The 12,432-nt window shown below is 52.5% G+C and overlaps 1 protein-coding gene and 1 long non-coding RNA gene across 2 annotated transcripts; both read right to left on the bottom strand.

Annotated features, from left to right (window-relative positions):
• Positions 1-514: 514 nt before the first annotated feature.
• Positions 515-1,911, bottom strand: LOC119331545 (xyloglucan endotransglycosylase/hydrolase protein 8-like). The gene is made up of 2 exons (XM_037604711.1): positions 1,538-1,911; positions 515-1,434 (listed from the first exon to the last, which is right to left on the bottom strand). Exons 1-2 carry the CDS (start codon positions 1,793-1,795, stop codon positions 856-858), a joined length of 837 nt encoding a protein of 278 aa, XP_037460608.1. The 5' UTR covers positions 1,796-1,911; the 3' UTR covers positions 515-855.
• Positions 1,912-11,456: 9,545 nt separating this feature from the next.
• Positions 11,457-12,343, bottom strand: LOC119329967. The gene is made up of 3 exons (XR_005159844.1): positions 12,196-12,343; positions 11,982-12,114; positions 11,457-11,593 (listed from the first exon to the last, which is right to left on the bottom strand). It is a non-coding gene; the product is annotated as an uncharacterized LOC119329967 (long non-coding RNA).
• Between the last annotated feature and the right edge of the window lie 89 nt (positions 12,344-12,432).

Genomic DNA, 12,432 nt, shown 5'->3' with positions numbered 1-12,432 from the left:
CAACCAAACACGTCGATAGTAGAGCAACAAAGTACGAAGCTGGTTGAAGCTACAACGTTCACCGTAGCTCTCATGTAGGAGCAGCACAACAAGCTGTAACAGCACACTATCAGAATGTACAGTCACGGAACAGAGTCGGCACCGGAAATGTATGGTACACAGCATGCATGCACTGAAACTGCGTAATGGGTGTACTTGAAGATCCAGGCGAAAAGCAGACGAGGAATTAAACTGTTTGATGTCCCCGCGTTGCAAGTGAAGTTACTCCTGCTGCTGTCCTGCAGATGCAGCAACCGTTAGCAGTAGCGCCGTACTCTTTCTTTCTCGTGTACTACGACTGCAACCGAAAGTCGGGAGAAAAGCTTCGTCCGCTCACCTCACCTGACCGCAGTTACTGCAGCCGGCGGCATTTACCTACGCTTTCCAGCAAGGAATCCAATCCAAGCCAGATCCAGGCACAACTTTGAGAAATGGGAGGAAACAACCACATGGATTACAGCGAATCTCAACGCAATTCAAATCTGAATCAGCCGATAGGGCATTGTTTATGGTTCGTTTTTACCTGCCCGAGACTGACACCATGTGCAGGCGCCCGATTACAGTGGCAAATTCACAGTTTCACCAACATTTTACTTGAAGAGTTCACCTTTATTATCTTTAATCCGTCTCGGTAACAATCACTATGTAACAGTGAAAAGGCAGAGAGCGAGATCAAGAACAGTTTGGCTCAATGGATGCCAAAATGTACATGCATGGAGGCAAGAATTAATGGCATACAGAGGCAACCAACGTATGTCATGTATGTCCACCGATGATCGACAAGAGGTCGGTGTCGAGCAAGAACCAGTAAGAGAATCAGCCGCGGGAGCACTCGGCGGGGAACCCCTTGGGGAACCGCCAGCCGTCGTCGCAGTAGTTGTAGCGCATGTAATTCTTCTTAGCCCAAGCGAGGGTGCCCCGCTCTGCGGCGCTGGGCCGGCGCCGCATCCAGCGGCCGGTGTCGGCGGGGCAGGCGAGCGGGCGGCCGGCGCCGGCGGGCACGCAGGCGTCCGCGGAGTAGCCGCGGTAGGAGGCGACGAAGGGCGCGGCGGCCCAGTCCACCTTCACCTTGCCCCGCTGCGTCGCCCAGTAGCTGCCGTCCCAGAGCGTGGCGTGCACCGCCATGGGCTTGGCGCCCGGGTAGGGCAGGTCGGCGTGGCGGGTGAAGCAGCGGAGGAAGAGGCCGTCCACCTTGAAGATGACGTTCTTGGCGTTCCAGATGATGGTGTAGGTGTGGTAGTCGGCGGCCGGGTCGAACCAGAGGTAGAACTGCTGCTCCTTCTTGCCGTCGCCGTTGGCCCACACGTTGGTGTTGAGCGCCACCGGCTGGCCCGTCGTGTTGCCCATGAACTCCATGTCGATCTCGTCGTGCCCCGGCCCCTCGCCCGACGACAGCTGCATCAATCAAGTTCAAGTAGCAACGCCGGCGTCGTCAGTCGAATGTCAATCAACTAGATATATATTCTGTGCTCGATTTGAACGGGAATGGAATACGTACGTAGAAGGAGGCGACGGTGCCGGCGGAGTTGCCGGGGACGAGCTTGATCTGGACGCTGAACTGGCCGTAGAGGTAGCGGCGCCGGGAGCGGAAGGCGCCGCCGGACTGCCGGTCGAGGACGATCGACGCCACCTGCTGCCCCCGCGCGTCGTAGCCCGCGCGCACGTTGCCCTCCGTGGTGAACTCTTCGTGCAGCCACGCGGACGCCGACGCCACCAGCAGCGCCAGGGCCGCGGACACGGCAGCCCGACTCGCCATGGTGCTGGCTGCGGGTGCTCTGCTTCTTGGAGACGAGAAGGCTAGCTGCAGTGGCCGGTGGAGTTAAATGGGCATGGTTAGTGCGGTCGGTGCGGCCAAGCATAGCATAGCACAGCACAGGAGGTGGCGCCGGTTTTATACTGCTTTGGGCAAGGTCAGCGGCGGGGCAGAGCGGACGTTCTGCTGATGCGTGGGGCACGCACGCCCCCACTAGCTTGCGGTGTCGGACGGTGACCGCGGTGACCGGCACGCGCACCGCAGTCCGAACCGAACAAGCGTCCGGGCGATGGCGACGGGATTATCCGGCCATTCATTGCGGTTCGCCACTTAAGCGCATCAATGGGGGGCCGTCGCCGTCTTATCTCAGATTTTTTGCTTATCTTCCTCTGCTTTCCTTGCTGGGCGTGGGCATGGGCAAGCGTGTACTCCCTCCTCAGGTCCTGGCCGGTCACGGGCGCTGCGGTGCCCGACAGCGACGGCTGGCGGCGGTGGTTCACGCGTCGCCTGGCCGCCGTCGCTGTCGTTTCCACGGGCCGCACAAAGGAAAGAGGTACGCGCATAAATTCTTTCTCCATTGCAGCATCGACCAGAAGAATAAGTTGCTTTGCTATGGAGCCGGTCGTGCATGGTCGTCCTTCCTCCCTTGATGTCCACTACCCACTGGTCTCCGACCAGAACTCGTTAGCATGCCTCGTCACTATCTCTCCACCCAAAGCTTCCTTCCTCCCCTGGCTCCGTAGGGCTTTTCGAAACCTTCTTGGCATCACTGCGGTACGGTTTGCCGGATCCACGGTTGGCACGGCTTTCGTCGTGTTCCAGCGTGAGTCTGAACAAGTCGCTGCCATGCGTGCTAGCCCGTTGGAGGTAGGTGACCGCACCGTTTGGATCCTGCCTCACAACGCCGGGGACAACGCGTTCCGGTTCGCCTACCGCCACGTCGTCAGCCTTTCGCTAGAGAAGATGCCGTTGGAGCTATGGAACCGGAAGGGGGTGGCGGCGAGCGTTGCCGGCTTTGCTAGCCTCTTCCGTCTGGAGCACGCCTGCCTCCACGGCAGCGAGTTCTCCAGTATATTCGTCCTCGTCAAGGTGGAAGCTCTGCACCACATCCCCCACCATATCACTTTTCATCGGGTCGACGGCAACGGCATCTACGCCGATCCCTTGGCGCCCCCACGGCCACGCCACGGCCACCTGGGCGGTACGATGGACACGGCAGGGAGGCCAATGGTCACCGCCCTCCTGCTCATCTTGAGCCTCGGCGGGGGCATGCTCTCCTTGGGTCTTCTTCGGGCCGAGGGCGTGCGGATGGCGGGCGTGTGGATGGCGGCGAGGGCATGACGGATTGTGCCTTCCGTGCCTTCCTGCACCCAGAGACGGCTGCACCAAGTGACTTCCTGGCTATGCTCAAGCTGGCGGCCAAGCCCAAGCTCATTAGAGGCAGTGCTTTTTCACTGCCCACTGAAGCTCAAATCTTGCACGAGGACGAGCTTAGAATCTGCCTCAACGCGTCACTCTGGGCGGTGGACGTACGCAAGCCGTGCGTCTCGGTCTCCTTCAACCCTGACGATCTCAGCTTCACTTTCAAGCTTGAGATCAACAACAGCAGGGAGGCTATGGGTGTCATTCCTGTCCGCCTGCTCTCTTTGGATGATGGTTTTTTCCCATGCTTTGATTACACCAAGGGGAAGCTTTCGCGGGAAAGTTCTCGCTCCCTCTTCTTCAACTTCTGGCCCGAGATGCTGGATGGGGGGCTTTGCTCTCGCACCCTTCCATTGCTTCCGTCTGTGGAATGCAGGCATCCACCTAAAGCTAATGTGCCTGTTGGGCTGCTTCCTGCTGTTGGGCCCACACTTGCTTTCGCACCCAGCGACTTGCCAATAGAGAACCAATTCCCAGCCCAGCAACACTACCGGGCCCACCAGATTCTGGTGGCACGGCCCATCTGCTCCAGGCCTTTCCACCGCATCCCTCGTCCTGAGCCAGGGATACTGTTGAGCGGTCAACCGTCCCTAGTCATCTCCACTGATCTTCTGCACGGGGCGTGCGCTGCACTTCCGCCCCAGGTGGCCACCGCCCTCTGCAGCTGCCGCTTACCACCGCGTGAGCCTCCCGCTGGTGATCTACTACCGCGCTGCGACTCTTCCCCTCCCCCTCTATGGGTGTAGGGGTGGCGGCCCCGGCCGTCCCTGCGGCCTTCGATCTCAACAACGCGGCGGAGATCCAGGACCTGGCGCCGGCTGCTCTGGGGACCCTGGAGGTGGCCAGGGCTCCCAATCTTGTTCTTGGCCAGCCGGCGGAGGAGGAGGAAGCGCCACCGCCAGTGCTCACCGCTTCGCCGAGGCGCAGTCCACGCATCAGGCGCGCCTACGACGGGGTGCGCGTGGGATCTGTCGAGCGGGCTGCTAAGAGGAAGGCGGTGGCAACAGGATCCGACTCCAGTTTGGGATTGTCCCGCCGCTCCGGTTCTTCTTGGCGCCGCAAGAAAGTCAAGACAGTGGCCGTGTCAGAACTCCTCGAGCTACCACTTCTGAACACACCGTCACCGCTCACTCGGGGCAAGCTGAAGCAGATCGCTCAGTGTTGCGACCTCAACGCCAATGCCATCCTGGAACAAGCTAAGGACAGAGCCGTCTCCGTCTCTTCGGGCGATAACTCCAACTCTGCCAGTGCTTCTACTGGCTCTCCTGCATGTGTCTTCAACTCTTTCAATGGTTAGAGCTGACGTCTTCCTTGTAGGCCTTCGGGCAGTGCTACTTGTAGTGGTTTGGATCAAGAGTTTACCTGTGTTAGTGTACTGCAGTTATCTGTTGTTCTGTCTAGTCTTTCGAGTTTCAGTCTGTCAGAGTCAGTCTCTCTTCAGAGTTAGTGGGTGTTGGTCGTCTGTCAGTCTAGAGTATGTATGTTGTTTTTCTAGCATCTATGTCTCAATGCTTAGCACCGCTTGCTTTACTTTCATGATCATGCTGTATTTGCTTCCTAGCCCCTCGGTCCTTGGCTGTGTGTTCTTTACTGCATTATGAGGATTCTGAACTAGAATGTCCGTGGACTTGGTGAGGATGACAAGTGCTCGTTGGTCCGTGACACTATAACCTCTTGCTGTCCTAGTGTTATTTGCTTGCAGGAAACCAAGCTCTCCTCTGTCTCTCCTCTCAAGTTGCGAGCTTTCTTGCCTATGCACCTCAAAGAGCATGCTGTCACTCTCTCTGACGGCACAGCTGGCGGGATTTTGGTGGCCTGGGACCCTGCTGCGGTTCTGGGACAAGTGGTTGCGCTGCATAAGTTTCACGTTACTGTCAGAATGTCCTCCACAACAACGAACACCTCCTTCCTTCTTACAATGGTTTATGCTCCATGTCTGAACAGTGAGAGGCCAAGTTTCTTTGATGCAGTCAGTTCGGTTGTTGGATCGCCTGATCTCCCTTGGGTGGTTCTGGGCGATTTCAACATGTACAGATATGCTCATGAGAAGTCTCGTGGCCAGATAAATTGGAATTTGATGGAATGCTTCAACGCTTGGATCAGAGGGCATGGTTTGGATGATGTGTGGATTGACAACAGGCTTTTTACCTGGTCTAACAAACGAGATCTTCCTACTCTTGTTCGCTTAGACCGGGTACTTGTCAATGCAGCTTGGAATCTCAGTTTCTTATAATCAAGTGCTACTTGCATTGCCTCAACCACTTCAGACCATGCGCCTGTTCTTCTATCCTTCTCCACTGACACACCTGCCAGCAAGCTGTTCCGTATGGAAAATTACTGGCTGGACATGGAGGAGCCTAGAAACATCATCACTGAGGCTTGGGGTCGAGGCACATGAGAAATCCACTCTTCTGCATCACTGATCAGCTTCAAAATGAGGCGTGTTCAGGCAGCCCCGAGGCATTGGGGCCGTATGAAGCCTAGTCTGCGGGTTCTCTTGGACAACAACAAGCATGTCGTCTCTTATCTCAATGTAGTTGAAGAGAAGAGGTCGCTATCCGATATTGAAATAGTGTTAAGAGCTTTTGCCAATGCCAAGGCCGAACAGCTGATACTCTGGCAGACTGCGTTTTGGCGGCGCCGGGCCAAGGTGCGGTGGTGTGTCTCTGGAGATGAGAGCACTCAGTTCTTTCATGCTGCAGCCAACTGTCAGGCCCGGCGTAATAAGATTAAAGTGCTTGTGCACAATGGGGTGGAGCATTTCCAGAATGGTCAAAAACTCAGTTTGGCCACAGAGTACTTTAAAGCAATCTTGGGACAGCCTGCCCCCTCCTTGAACACAGTGGATGTGCACTCCCTATACACTCCGCTTGATTTATCTGCCCTGACGGCACATTTTTCCTGGGCTGAAATCATGCAAGCCATCAGTGGCTCACCCAATAACAGAAGCCCGGGACCTGACGGTTTCACCAATGAGTTTTACAAGACTTTCAAGCTGCTGCTAAAGGATGACCTGCTCCGTTTTTTTGATGATTTCCACAAAACTGAAGTTGATATTGCTGGTATTAACTCTGCTCTCATCACCCTGCTACCCAAAAAGGATACGCCCCTGGAGATGCGGGATTTCAGACCAATTTCTCTCGTACACAATATACCCAAGCTGGTTTCTAGGGTTCTGGCATGCAGACTGAAAACTTGGATCCCTCTCTTGATTCACTCCCTCCAGTCTGGCTTCTTGCGGAGCAGATCGATCATAGAAAATTTTACCCTGGCTGCCGAAATGATCCAATATGCATACAAACGGAAATTGCCGGTCATTGCTCTGAAGTTGGACTTCCATAAAGCTTTTGACAGTGTCAGTTGGTCCTGTTTACACAAAGTACTTGAAGCCAGAGGTTTTCCTCAGTTGTGGATTAGTTGGATTCATACGCTTTTCTCAACTGGCAGCTCTAAAGTCCTTCTTAATGGCGAGATGGGTGCTCCCATCCGAGCTAAGCGAGGGTTTCGGCAAGGCGACTCCTTATCCCCGTACCTCTTCATTATTGTTGCAGACGTACTGCAGAGAATGTGCTGCCATTTGTTCCAGGATGGCTCCCTGGTTCACCCACTCGGTTCGGACAGTTTCTTCCCGGTTCTGCAATACGCGGATGACACGCTGATCCTTTTTCAAGGCACTACGCAGCAGGCGGCAGTTGTTAAGTCAGCCCTCACAGCTTTCTCTGCATTTTTTGGGCTCACCATAAATTTCCACAAGAGCACTCTCGTACCTGTTGCTGTGGACTCCAGCACCGCTTCGACCATTGCCCAGATCCTAGGCTGCCCCGTTTCATCCTTTCCATGCAACTACCTGGGTCTGCCTCTCTCTCTGCACAAAATTACGCACGGTATGTTACTGCCTATTATACACAAGGTTGACCGTCGTCTTTCAGGCTGGTTAGCTACCTTCTTATCCTTAGGGGGTAGACTGACTCTCATCAACTCAGTTCTCACTGGTATACCAAGCTACTTCATGTCATGCTTTGCTTGGCCCAAGGAGTCTCTTGGGAAATTAGAAAGTCTCTTACGTGCTTTCTTCTGGCAAGGCAAGAACAAAGTCAAGGGTGGCCAATGCCTAGTGGCTTGGGATACAGTATCGTTGCCTCGTATCAATGGAGGGTTGGGAATCCGTCAGCTGCAGGCTCACAATCAAGCTATGATATGCAAGTTTGTCTCCAAAGTTCTACAAGGTTCGGACATACCATGTTATAACTGGTTTGCCACACATTACTGCCGGGCTGTTCTTCCACAACGTGCTAGTAGCAGAGACACTACCATCTGGAAAGGGTTCAGAGATCTCGTTCCTATGGTCATCAACTCCTCTAAATGTGTTCTAGGGTCTGGGCTTTTGATTTCCTTCTGGAAGGACCAATGGCTAGAAGTGGGCCGTTTATGCCAGCTCTTCTCGACGCTGTATTCCTTCGCGGCGCAGCCAGCTTGCTCAGTACAATCACAACATTCTAATGGTTCATGGGCTATTCAGCTCCACCCTAATCTCTCACAAACGGCCTCAATTGAGCTAGCTGCCCTGCAAGGTTTGTTGATGGGCATTGCTCCAAACTTACTGCATGAGGACAAACGGTCTGCTTCTGTGAGCTCAGGACAGCTTTGCACTGGATACTTCTACAGGCTACTCACCTTCCGAGGGGTTTTGACAACTTTTCACACTTGGGTTTGGGATGTGGTGATCCCTCTCAAGCACAGAATCTTCCTATGGTTTGCTTTCCGTGGCCACCTAAACACTAAGGATAACATGGTAAAGAAAGGCTGGTCAGAGGCTGCCCCGTTTGCACATTGTGACAGTTGCCCCGCTGTTGAGTCAATCGATCACTTACTACTACGTTGTGCAAGATGGAGCTGGACGTTCTGGCTTGCTCGGCTACTAATGTTCTTTCTTTTGTGGAGCAAGCACAACACCAGATCAGTTTCAGGCACAAATGGAATGTGGCTTTCGCGGCTTGTGCTATTGCCTTGTGGCATGCTAGGAATGACAGAGTCTTCAACTCCAAAATCTGGTCTGTAACATACACATGCCTTTATGCAGCATACATGCTCCGTGTTTGGAGTTTCAGAACTCAAAATCAGCGCACGAGGGAGGTTCTCCAGGTTTGGAGACAAAAGCTGCTGCATAGTGTGTAGACGAATGATGTAATCCTTCTCCCCCCCCCCTCCCTTCCTCTTCCTCTTCCTTCCTCTTTTCTTCTTTCAGCCTGCTTGTATGTTGCACCTTGGTGCACCAAACAAGCTGTACTTGTACTGATACTTGTTACTTCATCAGGCTTTGGCCTGTTTTGAAATATAAGGTCGGCAGCCTGCCACCTTCTTTGTTTCAAAAAAAATTTCTCTCGAATAGGATCAGCACAATGGGTTGTGACAACACTGGCAGAATGTGCTCTCATCACTAGCAAGTCGTCACAGTGACCTGTAAGCCACCGTTGCAAAGATGGGTAGTAAAGATGATTAGAGCATCTCCACCCGCGCCTCCAACAGGCCTCCCCAGGCCACTTTTTCGGCGCCAGCGCCGAAAAAACGGCCTAGCCGCGCCCTCAGGACGCTGAAAATCGCCGGTTCGGCCCTTTTTCCGCCCGGCGGTCACAGGCCGAACCCGACGCACTGGGCAGCAGTTGGGGCTCCGGCGCAAGGGAAAAGCGTGGCTGGCCCACACCGTCAGGGGAAAAGTCAAGGTTTTCTTCCCCGACTCGCCTCCCACCCCTCGCGCCCTCGGCCACCAGTAGCTATATCCCGGCGCCGCCCGCCGCCCTACACCGCTAGATAGCCATTCTCCGCCGGAAAAATAGCAGCGCTTCACCGCGGCAGCCCCTCCAACAGCAGTTGGGCGTTTCCGGCCGCGGAGGCGCGGTTTAGTGGCGGGTACACGCCCACCGAGCGCAAGGTGTTCAGCGATTTGCCTGCCTCGGCGATGGACTCGGATGACGAGGAAGCGCTCGCCGCGCTGCTGGAGGAGGAAGCCGAGGCCGACGTCCAGGAAGAAGAGCATCTCATGGTGCTCGCCGCCCTCGCCCAGCTGCTGGCGAGAAATGAAAAGCCGCGGCGAGGTGGCTCGGCGCCTGGGCGGGTGAAAGCAAAGAACCGGCATCGTCTCGAAGGCTACTGCATGCTCTACTCCGACTACTTCGCTGATGCTCCACTTCACGGCGAGAAAACATTTCGGTGCCGTTATCGGATGAGCCGAAAGCTCTTCCTCAGGATTGTGAATTCCATCCGGGAGTTCGACAACTACTTCAAGTGCAAGATGGATTGCACCGACGCTCTTGGATTCACCTCCATCCAGAAGTGCACGACAGCGATGAGGATGCTTGCATATGGAGCTCTCGGTGATTCACTCGACGACTATGGGCGCATGGCCGAGTCCACCAGCATAGAGTGTTTCTACAAGTTCTGTCAGGCAGTGGTGGCAGTGTTTGGACCACAATACTTGAGAACACCCAATGTGGAAGACACTGCTCGGATCGTAGCACAGAATGTAGCAAGAGGATTTCCTGGGATGCTTGGAAGCATCGACTGCATGCATTGGAAATGGAAGAATTGCCCATTTGCTTGGCAGGGGATGTACAAAGGCGCCAAAGGCGGTTGCAGTGTGGTGCTTGAGGCGGTGGCCACACAGGACCTCTGGATTTGGCACTCCTTCTTTGGGCATTCATGGAACTCACAATGACATCAACGTGCTGCAGTGCTCTCCTGTCTTTGCCAAGCTTGTTGAAGGTCATTCTCCGCCGGTGAACTTCGAGATCAATGGGCGACACTACAACAAGGGGTACTATCTAGCTGATGGCATCTATCCGAGATGGTCAACATTTGTGAAGACGATCTCAAACCCTGTGCCAGGAGGCAAGAACGCCTGGTTTGCGAAGGTTCAGGAGGCTTGCGGGAAGGATGTCGAAAGGGCATTTGATGTGCTCCAATCTCGATTTACTGTTGTCCGATACCCCGCTCAGACCTGGTCGAAAGATCAAATGTGGGAGATTATGACTTGGTGTGTCATCTTGCACAACATGATCATCGAGAGCGAGCAAGAAGACACGGTGTTTGACACTGAACCATACTACATGCAGGGTCCTCTAACCGAAGTTGATCACTAGCTACCGGCAACCTGGACTGCCTATCTCAGTATGCGTCAAGAGATCCGAGACCCACAGGTGCATCATCAACTACAGCAAGATCTGATAGAGCATCTATGGAGGCTCAAGGGTGACGTCGGGCACGACGTGTGATGAAATATGAGTTTTTATTTGTTGAACTATATAATTTGTTGTTGTACTATTTTGTTGAAGTATTTGATATTTTTGTGATGAAATATGTGATAAAAAAATTTATGTGCATAATTGAACGCCGAACAACGGCGAACCACGTCAAATATGGGCCTATTGTCGCCCATATGGGCCCTTTATTTGTCGAAATGGGACTGAAATTTCGGCGCCTGGGGGCGATGACTGAGCGCGAAACCGCCCCCAGCGCCGATTGCATCGCTGGCTCGCCCCCAGGGGCGCTTTTTATGCACCCTGGAACGGCTGGAGATGCTCTTAGACCACTGTACCAGGGACCTGAACCTCATCCATGCTCTGCTACTAAAGTTATCAACAGGAAATGGTTACTGAAAACTAAAATAGATGCCTCAACTGCAAGAGAACTAGTTGTCCACCTTACACATCTCTACATATAGTGCTGTTGCACATTCGCCTGGCAATGGTTCAGCAGAGCATAGCAGAGCAGGAATCCCTTTCCTCTGCTTTCAAATAGACGGTTCAAATTTAGTTGTCGATTTTTAGCAGGTTCCAGGAGCTAGTAGCCTAAAATACCCTTGAATGCAACTATACAAAAGGAAATATGCGGAATTTAAACTTGCTGTAAACTAAAAAAGTTGACACAAAAATGAGATTTATTCCGGGGTTCAATTCCTACAGCCTCAACAATCCTCCAGATGAAAAAGAACCATGTTGCCAACAAACCGGGAAGGGAACGGATAGATGGTTTGTTTTTACTCCCTCTGTCTCAAAATATAAAACATTTTTTTATACTCTCTTTCTATCAGAAAAACGTCTTACAGTTTGAGACACTTACTTATATTTTGAGACAGAGGGGAGTTTTTATCATGTTTGTATTATCATGCATAAAAAAACATAAGCTGTACAGTAGGGTTTAATTTTCGCATATTTGAAGAGAATTCGTGTGCACTAAAAATGCCCATAAACTCTTTTCCAATGCACCATCAACAAAAAAAGTTAGTTGTTCTCATATCCAGTCTTTTTTTGGATCCTTTTAGATCTACGGGCCGGCCGTTCACATGAGCATAGGGAATCTATACTCGAGCCTTCGACTTGGCCCCTGGCAGGATAGGTGAGGAATAGGATTAGCGCAAGAAACTGTAACAGCACTAGCAGAATGTGCTATCTCTCATATCAAATCTGCACAATAAGCTGTGACAGCACTAGCGGCATATGCTACCACTAACAAGTCATAGCAACCTGTAAGCCATCATTGCAAAGATGGATATGTTCAGAAAGATGATTAGACAATGCCACTATACCAGGAATCCGAATCAAACCCATGCTCTGCTAGTAAATTATGAACAGGAAATGGTTTCTGGAAACTCCCATAGATGCCTGAACTAAAAGAGAACTGATTGTCCACCTTATATCTCTATGGAACTGCTAGTGCAGAGAAGCACTTGTTGCACCGGAAGGGCCGACAAAAATGGATACAGGAAGTTCACCTTGGTGATATCAGAGGAAAGAGGCAGTGTGCTCCTGTCCGTTGCCGCATTCGCCCGGCAATAGTTTCAGTAGAGCAGAGCAGGAATCCGTTTCCTCTCCTTCTTTTCCTGCCTGGAAGATCTTCCCTTCGGGCTTCTCACAGGTAGAACATGGACACTGTCAATTGGTCTTGTAAATTGTCAATGATGAGGCCATGAGGGTGTCCTAAATTACCTGATAGAATAGCACTCTATGCGGTCGCACACTGATGGATTTTCAATTTCAGATACTGCAAAAACCATATGCCATACCACCTGAGCTTGAATTATATGTACTGCACGTGTTAAACCTGTAAGAACTAACTGCAAGAAAAAAAACAATCCCTTCATTTTGGTACCTGTAAGGATAATATTGGACCATTTACTGCACCGGTCATCAGACAAACTCAGAATATACTTTTTTGACTATTCA

Source organism: Triticum dicoccoides, chromosome 7A (assembly GCF_002162155.2).
Source record: "Triticum dicoccoides isolate Atlit2015 ecotype Zavitan chromosome 7A, WEW_v2.0, whole genome shotgun sequence".
In the NCBI taxonomy this organism is placed as follows: Eukaryota; Viridiplantae; Streptophyta; class Magnoliopsida; order Poales; family Poaceae; genus Triticum; species Triticum dicoccoides.
Note: the sequence above shows the minus strand (reverse complement) of the source record. Positions and strands in the feature narration are given on the sequence as shown.

What these genes read in the sequence shown, in the direction of transcription:
- LOC119331545 (XM_037604711.1), bottom strand. Translation starts at nt 1,795, where the DNA reads ATGGCGAGTCGGGCTGCCGTGTCCGCGGCCCTGGCGCTGCTGGTGGCG. An exon ending in GCACCGTCGCCTCCTTCTAC is followed by an intron (nt 1,435 to 1,537) that starts GTACGTATTCCA and finishes TGATTGATGCAG; the next exon opens with CTGTCGTCGGGCGAGGGGCC.